The sequence below is a fragment of the Theobroma cacao genome, chromosome 9, assembly GCF_053813885.1.
Source record: "Theobroma cacao isolate CCN51 chromosome 9, ASM5381388v1, whole genome shotgun sequence".
In the NCBI taxonomy this organism is placed as follows: Eukaryota; Viridiplantae; Streptophyta; class Magnoliopsida; order Malvales; family Malvaceae; genus Theobroma; species Theobroma cacao.
In genome coordinates, this window is record NC_142647.1 from 748,818 (window position 1) to 775,771 (window position 26,954).

Genomic DNA, 26,954 nt, shown 5'->3' on the forward strand with positions numbered 1-26,954 from the left:
AATAAATATTATATATTATTAATATTTTTAAAATATAAATCTCAAAATTGACCTACATAAATCAATTTCAATCATATTTCATTTTTTAATATAATTTGATCGATTTTGATTACCATTTAAAAAATTCAATAAATTCAATTTTTAAAATTTTAAAATCGAACCAATAAAATACTCATTTTTAATAAAAAGAATTAAGGAATAGATAAACAAAGATAATCCGAAGGGACTACAATTTTTTTATTTCTATACAATGAAACTTCAACTATTATTTTGTTAACAAAATTATCACACTATTTTTTTTTAGGGATTACTACACTAAATCTCAATTTAAAACAATATGCCTTTTAATCCCTTAACCTCGAAATAGAAACAAATTTTTGAAGGTTCCAGCAAAAACCAATTAAAGTCTTGACTTCACAGAGAAAACGACCAAAATTTTCCAAAATTGACTGGTTTCCAGCCTTCAAGCATAACAGAGAAACACAGCAGGGGAGAAAGAAACCAGCAGCTCTAGTAGAAAACATGTAGCTATGACACTTTCTTATCAACATTCAAACCCGATGCGATACACGTGTAAAACAATGACTACTTTATTAGAATCGGCACACCAGAATCAGACATCGTGGTTCGACAAATCAACCCTAACTATCATCCAAATGCTAGGTTTAGATGAGATACTCACGAGTTTTCAACCAGGAAACCAAATATTATATGATTATACAAGGTCAACAGACAAGAAGAGTATTTTTGCTTAGAGTACAACATTGACCACACAACACCTTTGCTATTCATCTGAAACTCGGACGAAAGCTGCAATGGTTATCAAATATATGTGCACAGTGAGGGAAACAAAGAGCACAAGTTATCAGATGAGGTCTTCTGCACTTGATACACATTCTCTTTCTATTAAATTCAATTTCACTGAAAATTTAGCATAAGAGGACTTAATGCGCCAACTTCTTGAGGTGCTGAAATACTTTCTGTTTGATCCATTGTCTGTCATAAGGCAAAAAAGCTTGAATAGCGTGATCATAGCTGCAAGCCAAAAATAGACAGTAAAATTAGTTACCCCGCAGAAGGAATGATACCACGGATGCATACAACATAACCCCCAACCCCCTCTCCCAAAAAGAAAGATATTATCTCCCATATAAGTCAAGCCACACTCATCCTTTAATGCATGACTGATTGAACCATCTCAGTTCTTTGTCTTAGAGTATCTAAGCAATACATAGTCTGTCCATCACCCACATTCATTTCCTTGGGCCTTGATAGTCCTCAGTACGACTCTGCCTTCTGCCTCAAGAAATAAGGCATATCTATTGTTATAAGTTGGACAAAACTCATTCACAAACACATCAGAGTTTCAGCAGAAAAAGAAATCATCCATCGTAACTCATGGACAGTTATTGTGACACTTGATTGACAAGTGACTTGGTAAACATGCAATATAACATACAATACATGGAATGATTCAAGAAAAAAGGTGGAGGAAGAAAGAGAGAGAGCCATACACAAGGGCACTCATATCTGCAAGGCCATCAATAAAATTGTAAAGATCACCAATGTCATATGTGATGTTTCGAATTGCTGGATTTAGCTCCTTAAGTTTCCTTTCATATAGTCCACATATCCCTGCACATGGCAAATAGCATATAATATACTGTTAAAATTGTTAAATCTTTTTAACGAAGTAAAGGAAGAAAAGAGGGGATTCCATCTAGTACATCATGTTGAAACCACACTGATTCATTTCCTCTTAATGCAACTCAGAAATATAAGCAATTTTGGACATACATTCTTGAGAGAAAAGACACATGCACAATCAAATAAAAAAATCATTTTCAACAACACAAGCCAACTTCCAAAAGGTACAGTCCACTGCCTGCAATAGTAGCTGTTTTCAAGAACACTAATGCAATAGGAACTTTATAAAATGTATGGTGTATCCTATCATAAAGCTCAATTTTAATTGCTTTGTTTTCCACCTCTAAACCCCTATTGTAACAACAAACCATTAGCCAAGCGATGCCTCATCAATTCCATAAAACTAAAGACTTCCCAACAAGAGGTAAACACCAAGAGCAACCATAAAACTGATCTATTCAAAGCACTTATCTTCGTCTGATCATCCTCCTCTTGAAATCCCAGAAAACAGTTTAGATGACATTACTAGCTACCTTTTAACACATAAATTAACATCTACTTATAATAATCGCTGTCAAAATCAGCAACAACAAAAACCAAAGATAATAAAAGCAACAGTAAAAAAAAGCATACCATCCATAGCTTGACTGATGGAATCATAATCCATAAACGTTCTAGTTGCTCTGTTCTGCGAAGTTTGCATCAAAACAATGGTGTGCCTGTTTGCCTAATTTATCACAAAAAAGAAAAAAGGGGATCAAAAAACACACAACTAACCCTATCAATCCAATAAAAAAAATTGAAATAGGTTCCAGCGTCATTAACACGCCAGCAAGAATCAAACCAGTGAACAATCAAATCCTACCAAAAAGAAATCTTAAATCGTGTAATAATAATTAAAAAAAACAGAGATTTGAGAACCGAATGCCCTAATTTCGTACTAAAAGGAGCGAGTAACATTGACGAAACCCTAGTTTCAGGGAGATTTAAAAAGGTGAGACTTTTACAAGCAAAATCAGCTTAATTAGGAAAGGAAATGAACGAAGGAAGAAAAAAAAAGGAAAAGGAGAACGAGGAATTACCATGTGATTCGATGTTGGGAGTAGAACTGATGAGAGAGAAAGAGAGAGAGGGAAGAAAGAGAGAATCTGCTGCCCAAAAGTGATAGAAACCAAAAGATTGAAGTCTCCCAAAGACGAAGATCAAAAAAATAAAATTAAATATTATGGTAAGTAAATTGCTGTTCTGCCACGTCGTCTGAATGGTTGACCAAGACTTTGAAATGTTATTGCGGCCAGATGGCCATTTTGAGCACCTATCCCTTAACGTTATTATATCTCGTGTTTTAAACACATTAAAATCATATATAATACACTTACTACGATTAATTTATATAATATGGTATATTTATTTTTTTTATAATATTTATTTAAATAAGTTTGTTTTATTATAATATTGTCGTATCATGTAAAATTTATTTAATAAAAATATTAATCTTATCATAACCATAATTACAAGAGAAGCGTTGATTTAAAGCTTACGCCTTTTATGAAACAATATGTTCGGCACAGAACTTCCCATGGAAGGGAAAATGAGGGAATCATCAAGTGAGAAATACTGACAAATTCCCCAGGAGAATGGGGAAGCCAGCCATCAACTTTAGCAGTGGACTCTCAGGAAGGGACTTGGAAAAATCCTGAATGATCCCTCTTGACTTCTGAGTATGAATGCAATCGTCAGGTTGAGCTTGAGAACCATGAACCTGGGGGTGTCATCCAGGTTCATTCTTTTCCGGTCCAGGCTCTATTTTATATAAACATGTAAAAGAACAGCTAAGTTTCATCTATTTCGTTCTTAGAGACAAGTTCCAAGCCCTCATCATCTGCTGTTACAGTTGAATTGTTTGTCAGAATATCTGGGGGGATCAAAGCATCTGATTGATCAGCCTTGGGGACGAGAAAAATTAGACCCAGAGTTGCAAATCTCAGGGTGTTTCTAATGAGAACAACCAACCACAGGTTTGTAAAATCAGTCCTGGTGACATGCAACGTATGAAGAACAATCCCTCCACCCCATTTGGATGTCAGGGAACCGAGGCTGTCAATGCACATTAGCAGTGCAAAAAATGTGCCTTCAATGCCTAGAGGGCAAAGCCTGGTGCTTAATACAATCATGGGAATCCACCTTATTCTGCTGATAATTCGTGAGACACATTCTTCCATAATGACAAAGAAGTAATCTGGGATTCCGAGGACTAAGTTCCATCGAAGGATGAAGATCAGATCGAGCATCCCGGATGTGCCATAAAGGAGTTGAGCGAAAAAGAGTAGGTTTCTGAATGGAATGTCTTTTAGTGTCTTGTGATAGATCAGAACCCCCACCATTGAAGCCATTGCACCAATTGCATAGATGACCCCAACAAATTCCTGCACTTGAGAAAGATTGAATAAGAAGAAATGTGAAAGGGATTTGGTAGGGTATTCTACTGTTTTAACTGGGATAATGAGAAACCTGAGAGAATGCAGGACCAGCTTTCGGATCAGTGTACCAATAAAACTGCCCTTCATGAGTACTTATACTCAGAGCCAAAGAGAGGTACATGTACAGCGACGGCTTCCACACCTGAGGGAACTTGATTGTCTGATACATCCCCCTTAGGGCAACTCCTAAGGTTTCCATTGCCTGTATAAGCATCCACACAACATAGATACATTAAGTATTGGGAAAAAATAAATATTAGCATAGAGTTCGGACTATTACAAGTATTCATCACTTCTCAAAGGAATGTTCAGGTTTTCTTTTCCCATCTTTGACAGAGTTTAAGTTGTTCAAGTTGAAACAGAACTTTTAAGGTTTAATGGCTGGAGTTGCCATTGACAGATAAACCTCTTCTCCTCATGATGCTATAGATATCAGCATAGGTAAAGATGAGATGAGCAAAACATAGAGACTGAAGATGACATCAATTCCTTCATAAAAAAATTTAAAAAAAAAAAGGGCGCTTTGCGCATGGAACAGGATTATAAGGCAAGGAACTTGATGTTGATATCTAAACTTTTGAGAAATGCTAGTTGCTGAATGATAACATACCTTGAACAGATTAAATTATACATTAACATAAAGAGATTGATTTTTCTTTAAAAAAACAACCAGAATATCTTGTCATTACACTTTCAAACATAAACATGAGAAGTTCTTGGTTATAGTCTCCACCTATATTAACGTAATGTGGAGTGGTTAGCTGTTCAACCACCAGTCCTCAGCATAGGAAGCATAGTCCCCTGCCAAACCCTGCCCTTTTCATTAAAAAAATGAAAGCTGCAGTATGTTCTACTGGAGTTTTCAAAACCTTGCAGGGTAACTGTGAGTTTCATAATCTAGACCAACCTTTTTTTTTTTTTGTCTTTTGACCAACTGAGGATAAAGTTTGCAGATCTTACCTCTGCACTGACATAATCCAGTTGCTTCAGTCCTAGAAAAGTTGTTAAATGACGTGAGAAGGAAAGCAAATCTTTCTAGGGATGGAAAATCTTTAGAATTTACCAATCATGATCTAGATTGGCTTGACTGATTGATATACTAATTGTTAAGTCAACAATTACATCTTTCACTAATTCTTAGAATCCAAAGAAGATGGAACCTGAAGCCGACAGTTTCCATGGCGTAATAAAAGAAATGGCTCTAATGTTTTACCAAACTGTAGCAACATAGTATTTGCAGGAGAATTTATATGGAAAGAAGAAAAAATCTAACCTTCTGCTTCTCAGATTGAAGGCTGGTAGATCTCATTTCATAGATTACAAAGCCCAACACTGTGATAAAAACTGGTGGGATTGCCAAAAGAATTAAAGCTCCCTGCAGCAATTATATATGTTAAGAAAGAGGGACAGAGAGAATTTAGATACCAAGCTAGTAGTTGATACAGAAGAATTTCAACATGGTTACAACTTTTGGTTTCACTAAAGAATATAATCAAAGGTTGAAATGATCAGTGCTTAGCGAAAACTGACAATTTATGAGGTCAAAGGCCAGTGCTTCTGGCCATTTTCCTCAATCTGCAGCCACCTTCATTCAGTCCTGAATCGTGGCTTCTAATTTTTCAAATTGCAATGGTACAGATATCAGATACCTATTAAGTTCAAAAAAATAGAGAGAAGAAGCTAACCTGAGCTCCGAGATGGTGAACAAAAAACCCACTGGTGGAGTAACCAATTAAAGCCCCGGCAGAGGAGCAAAATCCACAAAGGCTTTGCATATCCGGAGCCAAAGATCGGACCTTAATGCTATTTCTTGCAATACACGCATCAATTGTCACATCTGCTATTGCCATGCCTGCTGCAACCCCTATCAAGCAACCCAATGCCAAAGCAGCAGGCAAGTTACCGAAAAGAGCAACCATCAACGCAGAGGCACCCCCAACAACACCAGCAAGCACAAAGTATGGTCTTCTTCTATAGCCTTTTATTGGAAAAACATCAGTGAATAGACCCCATACAGGTTTCATAATCCATGGAATGTAGTATAGGCCTATGTAAAGTTGCACTACCGAGGGCTGGACTTTCTGAACGTCTTTCCAGTAGTAGTCCGTGACTACTTTGAAGAAAGAGCTGGAGAAGCCTTGGCTGAGGCCATAGACGAGGACTATGCCAAAGATGAAAGTTGGGTTTAGCTGGGAAGAGAGCATTTGTAGCCATTGAAAGGGCTCAAGAAAGAGTGAGAAAATATTGCTTTGGTTTGAATTGCAGGCTGGTTGTTGGGAAGTACTCGAGAGAGACTCTTCAACGAGTCCCTCTTTCTCTGAGGAATCCATGTTTGAGGTTTTAAAGGAGCATGGATCTGCAAATGGCGCTATAGATCAAAGGAGATCACAGACAGGGAAACGTTGACTGCAGGATCTTATAAATCCATGGCCTACCCCAGGTATGCCATACGAAGATTATATTATTGCTTAATAAAGGAAAAGATATGGTGTCCTGTCCCTCCAAAAAAGAGAGGTATGGTGGAAAAGTCTAGGCATGGCCATCGTTGACCACTAAACCTCTGGGGTCGGGGCTCTAGCCATGTTCCATTATTGGTTGACATAAAATATTACTACTATCGTTACCTTGGAGGAGTGTTCTCCTTTTTCCACACCCACGATCTCGGAGTGGTTAGCTTTCACGATTGCCTCCCCCTTTTACATTCCATAGTCCAACCTCGGAGTGTCATAATATACTAATTCGTCGCGGAACTTGACATTGGAAAGAAGTGCAGCCCTTGAATATATATGTTTGAGGTCTTATATATATATATATATATGTAGGGAGAATGGGAAATGCAGGATCTGGGGCAGGCCAGAACTCCAGCCTTGCGGGAAAGGAGGTGGGCCAACCAGCTGGGCCAAGCCCCAGGCTGCAACGTTTGTAGTCATTCCGGATGAAGAGTTGATTATGACTATCGGAGAGTTCATCCTGACAAACTGGTGCAAGTTGACTTTAACTAAATTAAAAAAATCGCGTCCAGCTTGGTTGTTCTATCTGCTTTGACTAAATAAAAAATGGGGGAAAAACAGGAACGAGCTCGTCCACTCCCACCCATTTAAGGATGTCAAGTGACCAACAAACCAAGCCATGTCATCCGATTAGTTGCAAACTTGGTAGTTAATAAAGTGAATAAACTCCGGAATCTGATAAACTTTCAAATTAGAGTTTTATTTTTCGAATCCACACTGCACCAGAAATCTTTTCTGCAACCCTATACATGAAGTAAATAAGATCACTTGCGATAATGGTTAAGCAGAAATTTGAACAAGTAGGGCTAATTAAATGCATACCACGTCTGATGATGGAAGAGAAAAACAAAAGTACATATTGATGTATCAGACTTATATAGCAGAAAAAAGCATTCCATTTTCATTTACTGATTGCAAAATTTACGCCTATCTACTTCATTTCTCACGCTAGCACACGACGGGATGCATGTTGCTGTGGCTCAAGACTCATGCCGCAAGGAGCTTCTGAATGTCCTTCTGCACCACAAAGAATAAATTTAGTTCGTTAAATAGATAAAGATACTTCTTTCTTAATGAACTACTCAGGATTAGTGTAGCACTTCCTTTAATATAACCAAGTCATAACACAGTCATATGTTTTGAACTTGTACCCTTGAACAACAATGTACACATATCAATTGCACCGAGTGGGAGCAAGTATCAGCAATGAGAGGGGACCGGAGTGCAGATAGGCAAAGTCCAGAACAAACTACTTCCAACGTGAGGTAAAGCAATAGATAAAATCAATGCAGAAAAGCAGCAAGTTACATTCATAGGGTGCTATCACTCAACAATGATCCTACTACTGAATTCGTCATCCAATTCATAAAATTTAAAGGAATTGGTTTTCACTACTTATAGCAGCTTTTAAATTTCACCAGCCAAAGATGGTAAGATATAATTGTTCTGACTACTCTATCAGACAAGAAAGTTTTTTTATAGAACTGGCATTCGAATGCTCATAAAGAAAACGCATTGAATTTAGTTGCCGAATTTTGCTCTAGAACCCATTTTCTCAACATATCTACCACAGGACAGGTGGGAAGAGTTATTCATGTCGAACTATAAAAAATGGTTGTTCTATTAAAGAATTACATGCCTTAACATTGATCTTCAATCACAAGCATTAACATATCTCATTGCTATTATGTCATGAAAAATTCAATTCCTATGAGATTAACTGGACTGGTAAGAGAACCAGAATAGCTGTAAATACATACCTCAATTTGGAAAGGCGATATTGTTGGTGGATACCTCTCGACAACTTTGCCATTTTTGTCCACCAAGAACTTCTCAAAATTCCACTTGACCAAGTCACCTAAAAATCCACCTGCACTCGACTTCAGGAATTGGTAAACGGGAGCTGTGTTTGGTCCATTCACATCAACCTGTTTCATAAACCTTTCCTTTAGTCATTAAAAAGTATTATCTCCATCATAAATGCTATACTCAAATGGGAAAGCAGGTAGACACACCTTATCAAATATTGGAAATTCTGCTTTGAACCTGGTACAGGCAAATTGTTTAATCTCAGGATTTGATCCAGGCTCTTGTCCCCCGAACTGATTGCAAGGGAAAGCTAGAATCTCAAATCCTGTGAATAGAGTTGCATGAACAGATCTTGTTAAAACAGGTCACACACAGTGTATGAAGAAACAACTATACCAAACACAGAGTACTTGGCTCACCTTGAGTCTTGTATTTCTCATATATGTGGGAAAGCTCAGAGTAATTTGATGTCGTCAAACCACTATGAATCAAAATGAAAAATTCTTCAATCAGACCCCAAGTAAAGGACAGAAAACAGACTAAGCTGAACAATAGTAGAAAATACTGTAATTATCTTGAAAGGGAAGCTGTACCATTTTGAAGCAACATTAACAATAAAGAGAACTTTTCCCTTAAATCTGCTAAGAGAAACATCCTTCCCATCAATATCCTGCTCAAAGAGAGAGAGATCCGTTAGCCAAGTGAAAAACCATTATCAAGTTGCAATTCTTCAGTTGCTGAACTTCCAAAAGTCCTGCAAAATTCAGCAACAGAGTCAGAACTTTTGTACCTTCACAGTATAGTCGTACAGAGTCTTCTCTGTAGCTGCTCTTGCATAAATCCCTGAAGATCTAGATTTGAAGACAAACCCAGGAACAGAAGAGGACTGCAAAGAGAACCCATGTTGCAAAAAGCCTGATTTCGAAGACCCAAGCGATGATTCAATGGAAGGAATCGAGAAAGGCCATGAAGAAGGCATAACTGGGATCTTTTTGGTTTGAGACAAGTCATGAAGATAAGAAGGAAAAGTTGCAGAGAAAGGCATGGAAGCCATGGTTTTTTCTTTTCCTTCGCCGTATAATTGTCTACAACAAAATATATGTAGTTATTACAAGACAGCAAAGAAAAGTAGACAACTCAAACTGCCTCACCTGCGGTCCAAACGAATTTGTAGTGGAAGGTAAAATTCCACGTGTTCGTTCCTCAACATCTCCTGTTTTCACTCTCTGCTGATTTCTGTTCTTTGTTTTGTTTTGTTTTTATGCTGTCCAGATTTTTTTTTTCGTAAAAAGCAATATATTCATTTATAAGAAAATACTTAATTGGTGAGAAATGAGATCTAATTAGCACTTGAAATTAGGAATGAACAATTTTCAGTTAAAATTGAATTAATTAAATTAATCAAATAAATTCAATTTTGGTTTTGAAAATTCTTTTCAATTAACTAAATTAATTTATTTAAGATTATAAACATATAAGTAAGTATATTTTAATATAATTTTATTTTTATTTGTTGGAATATTTTTAAAGTATTACTAAATTTATGATATTTGTTAATTTTATTTACTTTATAATTAGTATAATAATTAACAAAATTAAAATTTGAGTTCAAATTTTCAATTATCTACCCGACCCGAGGGAGTTGCACTCTTGGGCTAAATTATGGGCCTTAAAATGTACATTTCCAAACCCACGGTCAATGACTCAATGGCCCAATTGGGGAGGTGAGTATTTTATTCAATTATTTATCATAAATAATATATTTTTAAATATATTTTATATTTATTATTTTATTTTAGAAACGTACATAATACAATTAAACTAAATGATAAAGACATGTAAGTTTTATTAGTGAAACATTAAATAAAAATTTTAAAATATATTATATATAAATCTTATTAACACAAAAAAATAGACCAAATTAATTGAAATATATTAATTTGAATTATCTTTGATTTTCGATTTTGTGAGAATTCCATTAATTCTATTTTCTTCTAAAATCAAACTGATCGAAGATTGAATGTTCATCTCTAATTACAATATTAAAGAAAAAAAGAAATGAAAAGATCCCAAAATTGCAAGTAATCCATATGGAAAATAAAAATAAAAAAGGCTTAATAATGCTAATATTAGTTTATAGAAAAGAAAATAATATTAAATAAATAAAATAAAAGAAAAAATAACTGGCAGTAAAATAGTAAATGAGAGAGCATGGAGTAACGGGCTACGGGGTAGCGGCGAAGGGTGAAAGGGTTTTTCTCATCCAAAGCTGCTCTCTTCTTCTTCTTCTTCTCTTTGCAGCTGCAAAGAGTTGAGCTTGGTATCCAGATTGAGAGAGAGGAAAAATTCAGGGAAAAATATATTAAAAAAATCCAAAATAAAAAAGAAGAGCAGAGGGAAGAATAACTCAATCTCTTTTCTGTACTAATTTAAAAATAAAAACCCAATTTATCTATTCCCTCTCAAGGACCTTACCTTTCTTCTGTCACTCTCTTCCGACGGTTTTCTTATTCTTCTCCGTTTCCTTTTTATCGGACATTTATCGGTTCCCCATTCTCCTTTGTAGAATCTGAATTATGCAGACGGATCAGACGGTGATTAGTTTGAGGCCGGGTGGCGGCGGCGGCGGTGGTGGTCCGCGTAGCACCAGATTCTTTGCTACTCGCTTTGAGTTCTCCTCTTCTTCTTCTTCTTCTTCTTCTTCCTTGGATTCCCAGATTCTGCGTCCCGCCTTCAAGGTCCATTCAAAAACCCTAGCTTTGATTGTTACATTCGTTTCCATTTATGAATTGGAACTTTTTTATATTTGAGTTTGTAAAGAATTTGTTTATCAGATCTGGGGTTTTTAAAAATTGAAACTTTTTTCAATTTTAAAGTGGATTTATTGTTTTTTGTTATTTTTTCGTGGACTGAGGAGGTAATGCTAGTCATGCTACAAGTTTAAAATTTGAAATGATTGTTACATCGGGGGATTGATGGTAATGGATTTTTAGTTGTCCTAATTCTTGGCGGAGCACTTGAGTTTGTGTAGCTGCTGTAAATATGGACAAACATGAATATGCAGGCATTAGGTGGGCATGCAATGAGTATGTTGATGCCCATAAAGAATCTACATTACATTACAGGCTTCTATAAGTTTATAAAACAAATGTGCCTTTTAAAGAATTGTAAATTTAGAGAGGAATGCGCCTGTTTCGGCCCTTTATTTAAAGTTTTATGACATAGGATTGTGTGCAGCCTTGATATCCATGAGAGGAAGTTGAGTTTTTTCCGTTTGGCTTTCTGTAATGTACAAAGGATAATGTTTCTAGCAATGCTGTTTCTTTTTTTTTTTTCTTTTGAAGAGCCATAAGTTGCTTTTGAATCCATTATTTGAATTTTTTGTATGTTTTCATGTTATAAGTTTTCTATTGCTGTTTGTAATAGGCTGGGGATTTGCGGTTTGAAGGTCATGAGTTTGTCCGGTATACGCGGGAACAGCTGTTACAACTTAAGGAGGTACTTTGTCTTTTTTAAATGATGATCTAGGGAATCTCATTTGTCTATTTAAATTGTGAAGCAAAAGTCAGATTTTTGGCTTATTTTGCATTATAATTTTTGTAGGTGACAGAGAGAGGAGTTTATATTCCAAATAGATTTGGCTAACATTCCTTTTTAATCAATATGCAATATTAGAACCTTCTACTTGTTATCTGATTTTTTTTTGTTTGCTTCTTCCATCAGGTTGCTGATATCCCTGAGGATATTTTGAAGATAAAACAAGAAATTGAGTCTGAGTTTGTTGGTGAAGATCAAACCTGGGGTCGTGCTGATGGCAATGTGAGTTTAGAAGATGTTGCCTTTTATTAAAATTATTTACATGTTGCTTCTTTTTGGGTGGACGGAGCCATTGCTCAAATCGATTGTCAACTCCTAGTATAATTATTGGAATATTGCAGTCCAACTGTAATAATGATTATGCTTGGAAATATTTCTGAGACTCTCTTGTTTTACATTCTGATTCATGTGCTGTAGACGTTGTTAAATACTTATTCATCCCCAAGTTATACCCTAAAGAAAATGGTGAACAGAGCATGTCATTGTGGTGATTCATTTCTTGGTTTATCTCCTTTCTCTTTATGGCCATAGCACCTTAGCAATTACGGCTTCTGTTTTATTTTTCATTAGCTCCAAGCTCAACCCCAAAGTCGTTATTCTGAGCCAGACAACCGTGATTGGCGTGGTCGATCTGCTGCCCCTGGAGATGAAAGATCCTGGGATACAATTCAAGACAATAAAGAGTTTTCCAGTCGTTTTGATTCAAGGCCACAGGAAATGAATAATCACCAGGAGCATCTAAACTCCCAGTTTGCAAGGGCTCAAATTTCAACTAGCCAAGGGGTAACAATGTCTTACCATTTAGACCACTCCCCCACCATCTTCTCATATTACTTAAATGGATGATTTGTTGATATTTATTTTTCTGCTATCACAATCTGTTAAAGTTATCGAAGTATAAGTTGCAATTGAGGTTGATGTATACATTTGCATATTTAGCTTCTGCCTGTTTCATTTGAATTTCCTGTGAATCAGGTAGGACCTACTCCTGTGCTTGTAAAGGCTGAAGTCCCGTGGTCAGCTCGAAGAGGTAATCTTTCCGAGAAGGAGCGTGTTTTGAAGACAGCAAAAGGGTAACTGATCCTATGAATCACATTTAATTTGTCATGGGCTCTTGTAATTTATATTGCATCGTCTTTATCTCTAAGTTATTTATAAGGATGCATTATCTGGATTATCTAATTTAATGCTCTATCCTAAGGGTTGTTTATTGTGAGTGTTTCTATACAGAAACTGTTTGTTTGCATAATAAATATGTCATCACAAATGTTGTTCTCATTGTGCAGTATATTGAACAAATTGACCCCAGAGAAGTTTGATGTTCTTAAGGATCAGTTGATTGACTCTGGCATTACAACTCCAGACATTTTAAAGGTTTCGATTGGCCGTGTCTTGACACCTTCATCTTTGGCATCAATCTAATCATTTGTGTCTGTCAATTGAATTTACTGTCTTTGCATTTCAGGGTGTTATCTCTCTGCTATTTGATAAGGCTCTGTTGGAGCCAACATTTTGCCCTATGTATGCTCTTTTATGTTCTGACCTCAATGAGAAGCTTCCTCCTTTTCCTTCTGATGAGCCTGGAGGAAAGGAAATTACTTTTAAGCGAATCCTTTTGAACAATTGCCAGGAGGCATTTGAAGGTGCAGACAATTTGAGAGAAGAAATTAGGCAAATGACTGGCCCTGATCAAGAAGTGGAACGTGTGGAAAAAGAAAGAATGGTTAAACTGCGAACTCTGGGAAACATACGCCTAATTGGTGAGCTGTTGAAGCAGAAAATGGTGCCTGAAAAGATTGTCCACCATATTGTGCAGGTTTTCTTCATTGCATTAGTTTTGGCATGGATTTGCTTCATTGTGTCATACTTGTCTGTTTACCATGCTTCTATGTGGAGCAGGAGCTTTTGGGACATGATGGCAAGACGTGCCCTGCTGAGGAGAATGTAGAGGCTATATGTCAGTTTTTCAACACTATTGGGAAGCAGTTGGATGAGAGCCCAAAATCTCGGCGAGTAAATGATATCTATTTTAGCAGGCTGAAGGAGCTGACAATAAATTTGCAACTTGCTCCACGATTAAGGTTCATGGTTCGTGATGTTCTTGATTTGAGGGCCAACAACTGGGTGCCTAGACGGGAAGAGGTTGTTATTCTGTATATGCTAAACTTTAAGCATTTTCATCAACAAACATAATTTTATTCAATCCTTCTCCTTGCATTATTATATTGCATCAGACATCATATTTCCATGCTCCATAAGTGCAGACCAAACCTGTTTTTTAGTAGTCACCTGTTTCCTGAAGTACAAAGCATAATACCAACCCTTGATTTTGCCTAATTCTTTTTTTTTTTTTTTTATAAATGCTGATATGGTTGTGGGAGTATTTGACATTCTCTTCTGATCCTGTTTTGGCAGATTAAAGCAAAGACGATCACTGAAATTCATTCCGAAGCAGAGAAGAATCTGGGGCTGCGACCAGGTGCAACTGCAAACATGAGAAATGGTCGTAACAGTGGGGCTCTAGGGGTTATGGCCTCTGGGGGTTTCCCAGTTACCCGACCTGGCTCTGGGGGTATGATGCCTGGAATGCCTGGTATCAGGAAAATGCCTGGAATGCCTGGGCTTGATGCTGATAACTGGGAGATTCCTCGATCTCGGTCAATGCCAAGGGATGATGGACTGGGTCCTCAACCTGCTGGGCATGTGCAGCAACCTTTCATCAGCAAATCACCTTCCATTAATTCAAAGTTTCTTCCTCAAGGTAGCGGTGGCATAATAGGGGGGAAATCGAGTCCATTGTTACAGAGTAGTGGTGGGCCCCCAGCTAGACCTCCAAGTTTTGAACCTGTGAATCCTAAGCCTGAGATATCAGCAGCAGCTGCAGTCAGTTCTCCTGAGAAGACTGTGGGTAATGCAACAAAATCAAATCCTGCTGCAGTCAGTTCTCCTGAGAAGCATGTGGGTAATGCAACAAAATCAAATCCTGCAGATCTTCAGAGAAAAACAAAGTCTCTGCTTGAAGAATTTTTTAGTATCCGATTACTTGATGAAGCACTACAATGTATTGAGGAGCTGAAAGCCCCTACTTTCCATCCTGAGGTCGTGAAAGAAGCTATTGCTCTTGCTTTGGAAAACAGCCCACCTTGTGTGGATGCAGTCACAAAGCTTCTTGAGTTCTTACTTAATAAGAACGTCTTCACTGCTAGGGACATAGGAGCTGGTTCTATTCTATATGGCTCTTTGTTGGATGATATCGGTATTGATCTACCAAAAGCACCAAATAATTTTGGTGAAGTTCTTGGGAAGCTGGTTATGGCTGGAGGTTTGGACTTTGCAGTCATCAAAGAAATTCTGATGAAGGTGGAAGATGAGCGGTTCCGAGCATCCATCTTTGGTGCTGCCATTGGGAGCATTAATTCATTCCCTTCTGGGCAAGAATTGTTGGCAAAGCAACACACTGACGTGCAGGCTTGTGAAAGTTTGCTTACTTAGTTCCAGACTGCTTCTTGGTTATCTTTTTAGAGTGCCATGCGGGAAACTAAACAGATATCTGTTTCACATCTCATATGTTTGGGAAAATTTTGTGTTTTGAGTTTTGAAGACGATGGATGGGAGAACAAAGAAGATTTATTTAAGTTGTACATCTTTTTTTTTGTTTGAGATTTTCCCCATTCTTAGTTTTGTTTATCGAGTGAGAAACATAATGCTTTATATTTCCCCCAGGATGCTAGGGATGAATAGTGGTTACAGTACATTAGAATCCATGTACGAAGTTTTTGATCCATCGCCTGCATGAGGCCCCAATTTTCTTTATGGATAATGCATTTACTTTGTCCTTATATTTCGATTGTCATGTGCCTACTTTATCCCTTTGTTATGGGTCGTTACTCTCTCTCTGAAATGTTAACCTAATATCGAGTGTTGAAACAATTTTTTAACTTAAATTTGTAAAATTCTCGTTGTAAGTCAGGTCAATTTGCCTAGTTCATCTATTTGAAGTCTTTGATGTATTATGACAGTTCCCATAGCATTTTGTCACAGTTCATTATTTATTTTATCATGATTTATTATTTTTTTAAAGAAATTTCTTAATTAGATATATAATGTTCATGTTTAAAAGTTCAACACATAATGTAGATTTTCATAATGTCTTGACAATTTCATATTCCTGACACGTTGTCTGGTTTCAACAAATTGAAATAATGTTAACAAGAATCAATTGTACTTGTACAAGTGGAAAGCCAAGCAGGCTATTCAGATATACTCAAACATACAAGAAAGTCGGCAGTTCTTTGATCGAATTGGGAAAACAAACTTTGGGGTTGCCTTCTAGTTAGACCACAATGGGCAGGTGCTAGGCTTCTCGACCATGCAATTCAACTGATTAAACCCATGCCAATCTTCTACTTCCATAGTGCAGGAAATGTTATGTTACGAAAACTATATAAAGAAAAATATTTAAAAAAATTGATGATGGGTTACACCAAGATTAGGTGTCACGTGTATCTAATCCAATGGACATCTGATTTTGATTGGAGACAGGTCGATTTTGCTTAAGCAATCAGCTGTCCTCGAGATATGATATCATTCTTTTAATCTATCTTCAACAAAAAGACTTTGCAAGATTTGAGGTACCCCTTTGGCCACCCCATTATTATTATTTGTTGTTGATGGATCATTACTTTAATATCTGTTCCTGCAGATTCTAGGTTCAATGTACAGGATTTGGGTTCAATCTGGTGATTCCCATTTTTTAGTCAAATAATCTGACGACTTTCTTTCTGACATGATCAAGTATTTTATCATATTCTTGTCTGTTCTAATTATTCAGGAATAACAGCAAAAGCTGTGGTTGTGAAAACACAAACTTTACTAAAGTAGATCCCCCTATCTTTCCCATAATAGCAAGGTTTTAAGGTTTAATTAAGATTTAATATTTTATTTTTTTATTTTTTTTAAGATAATAAAAGAACGAAACTCCCTTCTTGTGTTAGTTTATAAAATATCTAATATCGATCAAACATAATAAAATGAATAATTTTTTTTTTTAATAATTAATGTCTCGTTTGATATTTTTTTCATAAATTCAAACTAAAACTCGACTTTTATTTTTAAATAATAAATTTAGAATCTATTCAATTTAATTGAATCTTGAGTTCCATGATTATCAACTAGCTTAACAAAATCTGTGGGCTCCTCTCAAAAAAATATCCAGCTTGGGAACAAGAATTTTCAACCCTTTGGTGACAATGACATTTTTTTTTTCCTTTTTTCCACAGAGACAACATTTCCTTTGGTGGAATGCATAAACTTTTTGTCCTACAAACCAATAGATAAAGCTAAAATTTACACATATATTCATTTTTTGTCATAATTTTGCCGACACTGAAAATATATAATATGATTATAAAAATATATAGAAACATTTATATTTAATTGAAATAAATAATGAAAAATCCATATTTTGCATATCAAAGAAATAAATGTGTTGTACTTGTGGTAGGTATGTTTTTGTTCTACCTTCTCTTCCCTCACAATCATAACATAAGAAATCATGATTGGATTAGCAAACAATTAATTACTACTAAGATTAGAGATTGGGTAAATGTATGGTTAAGAAAGTGATCAGATTGATTACCCTTTCACTGAAGAAAATATCTTTGTCATGTTCAAATGTTGAACAGGAATATGTTACTTTCTTAGGACAGCAACATGGAACGCATACTTTGAAGTTTGAAGTTTGGAAGACTTGAAGTCTATCCTTCCCTCCGCAGTAAAATCGAGGATTAGCAAGCAAAGCCAACCCAACTGTCAAAGAGAAGGCCGGGAGCAATGGAAAAGTTGAAAATGCCCTCAAGAGTCCCAACAGTCGCCAGCAAGCAAGCAAAGCAACGCCCTTGATCTCAAAAGAATTGATTTTTATTAAAAATTCTCTCTCTTTCTCTCTCTCTTCTCTTGTCTACTTTTTCTCTTTCTCTGTTTGTCTGTCCTTTTCTTCAATGTTTCTGCTTCTGTCACCCCAAAGTTCCTTGTTTTCCCGTCCAGATTCCGAGAAAATTCTCCTGGGTTCTTGTTAGTTTTTGGAAAAGACTCCATTTCTGATACTTGTAACATATTTCCTGATTGTAACACTTCGCCCCCAGTGTCTTGTTCCTTTATAGATTTCCAGCTGGGCATGTAAGGACGCTTAAAACTCTATAAAGCATCCATTTCTCTAACCTTTTTCTCTTTTGGATCTTGTGCTCCTCGATCTTTATCTATCAAGTTAGCATCTGGGTTCCTCTTGTTATTGACAGTAGTTTAGTTGTTTTACCTTGATTTGATCTTAGCAAAGCAGTGATCTTTAGTTTATTGCCTAGTTTTTTTACGTGTGAATTTTATGCCTTTTTTAGTCTTAGCATTCAATTTAGGATCTGGGTCTTGTTTAAGATTCAGTTTTGAATTAGCATAGGAGTTTCTTTTATTTCTCTTATTAGAAACGAGCTTGTCTGGTTACTGTTACATGTACTTGGCAATGTCTGAATTAACAGATCGGTTTTTCATATATGTTTCATCAACATAGCTATTGGTTCTGAATTTTTAGAGCTGCAGAACTTGGGGAGATCAATAAAACAACGTGTTGTTTTGAATGCTCTTGAGTTCTATAAGCTGACATAACGTCATTCATTCAATTGCAGACATAGATGGGTATATATCTCAGCACCCCAAAAACTGAGAAATCCTCAGAAGATGGCGAGAATGACAGGGTTAGATATGGTCTATCATCCATGCAAGGATGGCGTGCAAATATGGAAGATGCTGTGAGTAACAAATGATATATACATCGAATTCTCATGGATTGAACTATAAATAAATAAATATTATATATATATAATTCTAGCAATGAGTTGCTAGGAAGATTTGGGTAAAATTTATTTAGTCTTTTACAATACCCCTGCCTTTGCACATTTTCATTACCCGTTCCAACCGCAAAAACACATGTCAAATATGAACTAGAATCTCTGTTAAAATTCATTTGTCATTTACAGCTTATATATTATTGTACCATCAACTTCTTTGGTCATTGACATCTGACTCTTCCTACTTGTGATACTCTCTACTTAGAAATGCAAACAGAGTGGACTCTGACTCCATCTTCTTTACATGTCTTTCCTCCCTCTTCCTCTCGAAGTTTTTTATTCTTGTCAATTTTGTAATAGGAATTGTTTTGCCATTTGTCTACCTTATGTTATATACATTATCTTATATTTCTTTCAAATTCGTAATTCTTTTATATTGTGGATATCTAGTTACAGTTATTATTTGTTTTGTTAGCATGCTGCATATCCTGATCTGGATGCTTCTACTTCATTCTTTGGTGTTTATGATGGTCATGGAGGTAAGACTTGGATGGTTCAGGTATTTGTGATGATTGATTTCAGTTCCTTATACAGGTTTTCATTTGTGTACACTATTCGAAGTTGAGGTTGTCTTGCTTCCCATTCATTTACCTATGTCTTTTCCCTTTTAGAACTTGAACCAACTGAAGAATATTGAAGCCTTTTCTTTATAAATGATTCTGTTGAGATGTTTAGGGAATTCACTTTGGTGTCAGTGAATGCTTAGGAATCTTTAATTTTTCTCTTTAAAGGGTTCTCATTTTTCCTGTTTGCAATGTGCTTTCTTTTGATACTAAGTGGCTACTTTCATAAGTCACTCTAGGAATAGCATCAAGCTGTTAAGAAATATGATTAAGTGTCTTAGTATTGGCTACTGTGTAGGTTTCCGCAACTAATACAAATCCATAACCTGCAGGTAAGGTGGTTGCAAAATTCTGTGCCAAATATCTTCACCAGCAGGTTCTCAAGCATGAAGCATATTCAGCTGGGGACATAGGGATATCAGTTCAGAGAGCATTTTTCAGGTTATTTAATTTGATTACTTGAGGTTTTTTTTCCTTCTTCACTATCTTTTCATTAGTGTGGGAGTCAACAAAGCAATAATGATCAGTTCTTTGATAGTTGAAGTTTGAGAGTGAATTTTCCTTTTATTCCCTTTGTAGGGCTGGTAATATCTAGTTATGAATTTCACAAAGTTAAATTCTCCTGGCATACATGGTGAAATAGCATCTCTATATGCCATTATTATAGTTTTAGTCGCTTGAATAGCTGTAAATTGACACAACTGGTGTCACTGGTTTCAGACTGCTGTTGGTTTTCTGATGCAATCTTAATAATATCTTTTTTGGTTAAACATTGGACTTAAACTCTCATACATCACCAAGTTTATAGATCTCATAATTTCCTCTTCTTCAATAATTGTTAGCTAGTTAGAGTTGAAGGGTTTGTAATGCTTCCTTTCAGCAAGATCAAAATGCTTTTCCAAATCTTTGACTGGAGATAAAAGGACAAATTTATTACAAATGATAGTGCTTCCATTGCCCATCTTCCTTTCCCCTCTTTTAGTGGCTAAATGCTTTTTCCCATTGTTCATTTCATGTGTTTCCAACTTGAGTTACGTTTTAGTGCAGAATGGATGAGATGATGCGTGGACAAAGAGGATGGAGAGAATTATCCATCTTGGGTGATAAAATAAACAAGTTTACTGGCATGATAGAAGGATTAATATGGTCTCCGAGGAGTGGTGATGGTAATGACCAAGTTGATGATTGGGCCTTTGAGGAGGTACTTATGATAGACAGAAATTTGATGTTTGCCACAAACCATGAAGGAAACCAAGAACAAGAAGAATAATGGAACTTGCATTGCTACATGTTAACTCTTAGCTGATGAGGTGTTTCTATGCAAATTATATAGCGCAGATGGTGGAGAATATATTTCTATCTTGAACTTTAACATCTTACTCTGCACTTTCCTTTTTGGGTTGGGGCAGGGATCATAAATGTGCAAGCTGGGTTTTGTCTGTGAATGCATAATTATATTATCCATCCACAATTTTCCTGCATTAATTGATTTGTTTGTACAATTGAGACACTTTTTTTTTTCGTTGCGACAATTTGTATGTATAATTTATATGGCTTTTTGAAATTGCAATCAGGGCCCTCATTCTGACTTTTCTGGACCAACTTCTGGGTGCACAGCCTGTGTTGCAATTTTAAGAAACAACCAACTTCTTGTTGCAAATGCTGGTGATTCTCGTTGTGTGATATCTAGGAAGGGTCAGGTAATATTCTATTAGTGGGATGTAATTAGCTAGTTTCCTTTCAATTATATTCTAAAATGGAGATTTGTTAATCCATTTTAATTATTGGTGGATGAACTGGCTATTGTACTTCGAACTATGGACGTTCAACTTAAGTGTCATTGTAGGAAGTATTCGTTTCTTTCTGAATAACTGATCTCTTTTATTTGTTCTTATATAACTTCGTTTTTGCAGGCATACAATCTGTCTAGAGATCACAAACCTGATCTTGAGGCAGAGAAAGAAAGGATTTTAAAAGCGGGTGGTTTTATACATGCAGGACGTGTCAATGGCAGTTTGAATCTCGCCAGAGCTATTGGTTATTTTACCTTCCTGCTTGATATTTAGAAGCAAAAAGAACTATGAATTGAACTTAGAATTTCCTAAAGAGAGACATATGCTATTGGGCACAAAGTGCTATAACATATCCTTAATCTATTGAATAACATTTCTATACATCTATAATTTCCTATCTAAAATTATTCATCCATCTACATCTAATATGTTTATGGATCGATGGGAGAGAAATGGAGGGAGAGAGAGGTGGAGACCTGTACTTATAATCTATTGATTCCTTGTCCTGCAGGTGACATGGAATTCAAGCAGAATAAGTTTTTGCCTGCCGAAAAGCAAATTGTCACTGCAAATCCAGATATAAACACTGTAAGTATATTCTCTGTCAGCAATGTGACCACATCACTATACTATTAAATTTCCACTTTTGCTTTAATATCTGCTTAGCAAACCTAAAAATCTTTGGAGCTTGCAGCATCTAAACTTCTACACCTTACTAATTTTCAATTAGGTCGAGCTCTGTGATGATGATGATTTTATTGTTCTGGCATGTGATGGAATATGGTATTTATCTATTGCTTTTTCCTTTTAGATTACATTAGAATTAGAACTTTATATACTTCACTTCAAAACTTTATCTAGTTGATTAGTTATACTCTTCATGGTTCACTCTAACTAGATTTCGATGTTGACTTTAGTATCTAACGCCTTCTCGATTTTGAATTTATTATGTTTCAGGGATTGCATGTCCAGTCAGACGCTAGTAGATTTTATTCATGAACAACTAAAATCAGTATGTACATAAGCCTCTCAAACTTTTGATAGGTCAATTGAGTTCAGGGTCCTTCTGTGCTCTATCCTTTTTTTATGTTTGCATCCTTAGTACGAACTCTTGCATGCAATGCAGGAAAGCAAGCTTTCTGTTGTTTGTGAGAGGGTACTCGATAGGTGTTTAGCACCGTCAACAGCCACCGGTGAGGGTTGCGACAATATGACCATGATCCTGGTTCAGTTCAAGAAACCAATCAAGTCTGCCTCGTCTGCAGACGAGCAATCCTCGCATTCAAATCCGGTTGACACTGAATCCAAACCAGAGGCAAGTCAAGGAAAGTAGCTGCAACTGTTGAAGAAGACTTGAGGACCCTTTGTTATCTTGATTCTCTATGCATTTGTAGAGGGCTTAGAGAAGGAATGCATTGATGACATACTAAGATAAAAAAAAAATATATGCCTTTTGTTTCTCCTCTTCTTTCTTCCATTTAATGGTAAAATTTTAGGAATCACAAGTACAGTAGAAATCAATTATGTAATGTTTTTGGATCCGATTAACAGGTGTTTATCTTAGATCTGTTGAACCTCATACACAGCATATATTAATAGCCATTCAAGCTACGAAAACTGTGATGATGGCATAGAGATGCCATTTCAGTATGTATGCACGAGAATTTAACTTCGTGAAATTCATAACCAAACAGCTCAAGCATCAAAGAAACAGTAGGTCCTAAGCATTGAAAACTATAAACATTCAAAACGATTCAGATCCATTATCCTCAGACGATTCCTCCGCCGTGCTTCTTCCGGTTCCTCCAGTTGGCTCGGTTGCTCTCCCGGTCATTGAAATTTTTGCTTTTTTCTTCACGGATATAACTGAATTGAAGATATGCATTAGTCTTAGCAAAATCGTCTGATTCGGAATAAGAAAAGCGACGGCGTTGAGTATTAGTCTTGGAAGGATCTGTTGAACGAGTAGATGATTCAGATGAACGGCGGACAAGGTGGAGGAGACGAGGAATAGACGTCGGCAACGTCACTGGCGTCGACGAAATAAGCATAAAAATAAACCAACCACGGCAGCGCTTAAATAGTGCTCAGTGAAACGGGCCAAGCTTCAGGCCGCCTGCCCAAATCCCTTGGGTCAATCTGAGCCCAATAAAGGTATGAGGGCTCTTGGGCTCCTTTTATTTGGGTTTGTGCATTTTTTAAGCATTTTAGCATGATATTAAATTTAATTTTGCTCTAGAAGAAAATAATACATACTTATATATTTCTATAATAGTGAAAAATGATGAGAAGAATAGCAGGTTATTATATCACATATATTATAGATGGGTATGATCATTGGTTTGTTAATGCTTTTAAAAATAATACATAGATATGTTTATGCATAGAAATGACCTATTTTAACTTTCAAAAAAACAAAAAAGAAATTATCTATTTTAGGTAAAATTGTTTGTTCTTAAGACATTTATGTGTTTATTTGATATTTATGTGCCTTAGATTAATTAGATTGTAAGTTGTGCTACAACTTACAATACAAGGATCTCCCATATTTTACATCTTCACCATAATCTCTTTTTCTCCAATGAAAGTATAATGAAGAATGGCATCTGCTGCCATTATTGAGCAAAGCAACAAACATATCTATTCTTGATCCACTCCTCAATGATCAAAGTGGTGACACAACTTTCTTCTAAATCATATATGTTTGATTGCCTGTGAAAAATGTCCTAAATTGACCAATCTTGGGATAGAGTGACTAAACCTCTATCCCAAATTGATGAAAACATTATAATACAAGGATCCGTGGGGCACTTTAACCTCCAAGGATAAAGTATTATAAGTGAATAAAAAAGTAAGTTGAGTTGGCATTCCCAATGTGTTTCATCACTGTCTCAAATGAACTTCATAATTACAGAATAACTTCAAGATTAAAGATTTTTAAGTCTCAACTCTTTGGCATCATCTGATGTATTTGTAGTCAAAGAACCACCTGGCATTCAGTGTTTGAGGACAAGAATCTCCAATGCAAACAAATAAAATGTGCACATATTCTGTAAATTTAATAGAAAAGGATGAAAAGCAACAGTGACAATTTGACCAAAAGTTACTCATATAGCTTGACTAACTAGTTTGGTTGAAGATCAGCCACTTCTCAAGTCATCATTCCAGACTACTCAGTTGCACTTCAAAACATATTTCTCACAGTTCACCATAAACTATAAACTTATTCCGGGTTTTTGCCTGTCAAATAATGCACCAAGCAGAAAGACTGTCAAATTAGAGAGAGGAAGACTACTATTTGTCAGACGAGTGAGCAATGATTCATTATATTCATATATGCTAAAATGGGCAAATTTGCCCCAATTTACAGTTTATAGTGAATAAAGAAGTGTAAGACAATGATAGCACTAATCTGCAGCAATGTCAATGAAAGGTTCTTCATGGAGACAGTTAAGTCCCGTCCCCCCACCTCAGTTAACTGCTAAACTGTGTACGAAGAGATTACTTATTATGCTTTAGACCTTCAAAGCCACCTGATCTTGCCATGAAATTTTCTTCTTCCCAACTCTTTTTCCATTAATCAAACAGTTTTCACGCTTCTCCTTTCTCAATGATGCTTGAACATCTACTTGACTTCTCCCATCCCCTTCTTCATGAATCTGCAAGTGAAACTAGTCAATGAATACCAATATGTCAACAGATAACAGCACAAAAAGCATGTCTTCAATTCTAAATCTTTATATTTCAAATTGATTACCACATTCGGGTCTAAGTTTGGAAGAGAACATGGTTTGTTCCCAACAGCTTCTTTGATGCCATGATCCTTAGCAATCATTTTGCTTTGCACGTATGGATTTTGAGATTGAACGGAACCTTGCTGTAGTTCATTTTCTTGAGACTTGATCATTGATAAATAGCTGAACCTCTGTCTTAAGAATCTAGAATTCAGCAGAAAAGAAAATGATCAGGCTAATGAGCTTTCTTCTTGATCAAACATGCAAGAATCCAAGCAAATTTGGAAAATAGATATCATACCGAACTTCAGCCAAAAGGGTTTCTCGCTTCTGGTTCACTGCCTGCAACTTCTTCTTCTTCGAAACAAATTCCTAGTAGTGATTGACATAAAAGAATTAATTGCTAACCCCAGCACACATAACAGTCAGAATCATTATAACTGGACATGTAAACCTATAAATACTCATTTTGTAAATTCAGTGTGAATTAAGTTTCTATCAACTGATCTAACACAACTCGCTTAATAAATCATCTACTAGGAACTGAAACATAAAAACAACTAGCGAAATTCTATCTTACTTTAGTTGGACCAAGAAACTAAACTTTGGGCAAAAGCAATCTCAACATCAATACTCTACAATCTACATCACCACAAGAAACTAGGGACTAGGATTTTGATAATAAAGGAACTGTTTGATGATCAAAAGAATGCAGCCTGGTCAATCACAATTCACATAGCATAGCACAATAGAGTAATTGAGGCAAAGGGCTAACCTTTTGCAATTCCAAGAACTCCTGCAGTAGGTTTTGATGCTTCAATCTAGCCTTATCTTCCTCAACAACAGAGTTGTATCGCTGACGAGAATTGAGAGAAGCCCTTTTCATCTTAACTATCAAAATTGAGAGACCCCAATAATAAAAACTTATCGGAAATTTTGAATAAAACTAAGAGGAGGTTCTACCCTTGCAAAAAAATCATCTTTTTCCCTAAAATATATAATCCAGAAAACAATCTCCAATTCCAATTAGGAGAAGAAAAGATAAAAAAAAAAAAAAATCCGAGAACCCAAAAAAGCCCTTGTTTTTATTGGCTTCTTGACAGCACCAAAACCAAAACTTGGAGACAAAGCAAAGACGCAAAATAATCCAGAATTGAGCCAGATAAGGGAGATACGAATTGGGATTCTAGAGGAAGAAAAAAAGGGGCCGAGAAAGGAAGAAAAACAGAAAAAGGTAATAATTATAAGGAGAGGAGGAAAGAGAAAGTTGTGGTGTATCTGGTATTCTCTTTCCCTGAAACTGGTTGGAGAATGTGAGAACCCGAAAAGGCCCATGAAGAACGGGGAAAGAGTTTGAGTTGAACCGAGTGATGAAAGATGGGATACAGAGAAGAAAAGGGTAAATGTGGGAAATTAAGTTTTTTTTTTTGTTTTAGAGAGGGAGCTCTGTGGTTGGAGGACAATTGAAGACATATCTATCCACCTATCCATCTTTCCTTCTCTCTATCTGTCTTAGCTTAGCTTTCCATGTTTCCTTTTTATTCCCCTTTTTATTTTTATTTGTGAGAAGGGTGAGGGTGGATTTTGTGTTGGTTTTTGTTGTTCTCTTGTGCTGTACATAAATTTTGGTCCAAAGCTGGGCCATTTTAGACAGAGAAAGATTTTTGTTTTTGGAGGATATTTGGGTATGGAAGCAGAAAAGGCAGGAGATAAATGGCTACTGTTTGTTTTGATGGGGTTTCAGTTGTTGCCAAAGACAGAACCTTCACATGGCTTAAAATGGTGGTGTGTTGTGTTGTTGTTGCATAGGCTACAGCTACAGCATCCCCTTCAAATTTACCAATATATCCTCCTCGCTTTTGGCCTTGAAACCCGTCATAATTACCAAATCATTTCTTTTCTTTTATATTGTACTATGACTG

At 36.1% G+C, this 26,954-nt stretch overlaps 6 protein-coding genes and 1 non-coding gene across 12 annotated transcripts; 3 read left to right on the plus strand and 4 right to left on the minus strand.

The window, feature by feature from the left end:
• Positions 1–572: 572 nt before the first annotated feature.
• LOC18587692 (enhancer of rudimentary protein) lies at positions 573–2,889 on the minus strand. Of its 2 annotated transcripts, none has more exons than XM_018126546.2 (4): positions 2,730–2,889; positions 2,281–2,374; positions 1,515–1,635; positions 573–1,035 (listed from the first exon to the last, which is right to left on the minus strand). In XM_018126546.2, the coding sequence occupies exons 1-4, from the start codon at positions 2,730–2,732 to the stop codon at positions 945–947; spliced, it is 309 nt and encodes a 102-aa protein (XP_017982035.1). In that variant the 5' UTR covers positions 2,733–2,889; the 3' UTR covers positions 573–944. The 2 variants fall into 2 exon arrangements, with proteins under 2 accessions (XP_017982035.1, XP_017982036.1); XM_018126547.2 differs by having other exon boundaries at positions 965–1,296.
• Positions 2,890–3,394: 505 nt separating this feature from the next.
• Positions 3,395–7,167, minus strand: LOC18587693 (Major facilitator superfamily protein). Of its 2 annotated transcripts, XM_018127395.2 has the most exons (5): positions 6,752–7,167; positions 5,813–6,483; positions 5,401–5,502; positions 4,159–4,329; positions 3,395–4,073 (listed from the first exon to the last, which is right to left on the minus strand). In XM_018127395.2, exons 2-5 carry the CDS (start codon positions 6,455–6,457, stop codon positions 3,480–3,482), a joined length of 1,512 nt encoding a protein of 503 aa, XP_017982884.2. In that variant the 5' UTR covers positions 6,458–6,483; positions 6,752–7,167; the 3' UTR covers positions 3,395–3,479. The 2 variants fall into 2 exon arrangements, with proteins under 2 accessions (XP_017982884.2, XP_088666072.1); XM_088809946.1 differs by having other exon boundaries at positions 5,813–7,167.
• A 146-nt stretch (positions 7,168–7,313) lies between these two features.
• On the minus strand, positions 7,314–9,556 carry GPX7 (glutathione peroxidase 7). Of its 2 annotated transcripts, none has more exons than XM_088809947.1 (6): positions 9,237–9,556; positions 9,040–9,116; positions 8,866–8,927; positions 8,653–8,771; positions 8,398–8,565; positions 7,314–7,651 (listed from the first exon to the last, which is right to left on the minus strand). In XM_088809947.1, exons 1-6 carry the CDS (start codon positions 9,498–9,500, stop codon positions 7,625–7,627), a joined length of 717 nt encoding a protein of 238 aa, XP_088666073.1. In that variant the 5' UTR covers positions 9,501–9,556; the 3' UTR covers positions 7,314–7,624. The 2 variants fall into 2 exon arrangements, with proteins under 2 accessions (XP_088666073.1, XP_017982885.2); XM_018127396.2 differs by having other exon boundaries at positions 7,314–7,654; positions 9,237–9,554.
• Positions 9,557–10,656: 1,100 nt separating this feature from the next.
• Positions 10,657–15,882, plus strand: LOC18587696 (eukaryotic translation initiation factor-like). Its single transcript, XM_007011639.3, has 9 exons — positions 10,657–11,184; positions 11,873–11,944; positions 12,170–12,265; positions 12,614–12,826; positions 13,019–13,116; positions 13,330–13,417; positions 13,509–13,859; positions 13,943–14,185; positions 14,459–15,882. Exons 1-9 carry the CDS (start codon positions 11,023–11,025, stop codon positions 15,533–15,535), a joined length of 2,400 nt encoding a protein of 799 aa, XP_007011701.3. The 5' UTR covers positions 10,657–11,022; the 3' UTR covers positions 15,536–15,882.
• Positions 11,463–11,568, plus strand: LOC148760607 (small nucleolar RNA snoR103). Its single transcript, XR_016028703.1, has one exon. It is a non-coding gene; the product is annotated as a small nucleolar RNA snoR103 (small nucleolar RNA).
• A 1,924-nt stretch (positions 15,883–17,806) lies between the features above and the next one.
• LOC18587697 (Protein phosphatase 2C family protein) lies at positions 17,807–22,861 on the plus strand. Of its 2 annotated transcripts, none has more exons than XM_018128112.2 (11): positions 17,807–18,307; positions 18,721–18,843; positions 19,358–19,421; positions 19,838–19,946; positions 20,553–20,706; positions 21,080–21,205; positions 21,419–21,542; positions 21,810–21,886; positions 22,029–22,081; positions 22,256–22,310; positions 22,425–22,861. In XM_018128112.2, the coding sequence occupies exons 2-11, from the start codon at positions 18,727–18,729 to the stop codon at positions 22,629–22,631; spliced, it is 1,086 nt and encodes a 361-aa protein (XP_017983601.1). In that variant the 5' UTR covers positions 17,807–18,307; positions 18,721–18,726; the 3' UTR covers positions 22,632–22,861. The 2 variants fall into 2 exon arrangements, with proteins under 2 accessions (XP_017983601.1, XP_017983600.1); XM_018128111.2 differs by having other exon boundaries at positions 17,808–18,220.
• A 1,734-nt stretch (positions 22,862–24,595) lies between these two features.
• Positions 24,596–26,805, minus strand: LOC18587698 (uncharacterized). Of its 2 annotated transcripts, none has more exons than XM_018127964.2 (4): positions 25,808–26,805; positions 25,334–25,404; positions 25,056–25,236; positions 24,596–24,969 (listed from the first exon to the last, which is right to left on the minus strand). In XM_018127964.2, the coding sequence occupies exons 1-4, from the start codon at positions 25,916–25,918 to the stop codon at positions 24,814–24,816; spliced, it is 519 nt and encodes a 172-aa protein (XP_017983453.2). In that variant the 5' UTR covers positions 25,919–26,805; the 3' UTR covers positions 24,596–24,813. The 2 variants fall into 2 exon arrangements, with proteins under 2 accessions (XP_017983453.2, XP_017983454.2); XM_018127965.2 differs by having other exon boundaries at positions 24,596–24,957; positions 25,808–26,794.
• Between the last annotated feature and the right edge of the window lie 149 nt (positions 26,806–26,954).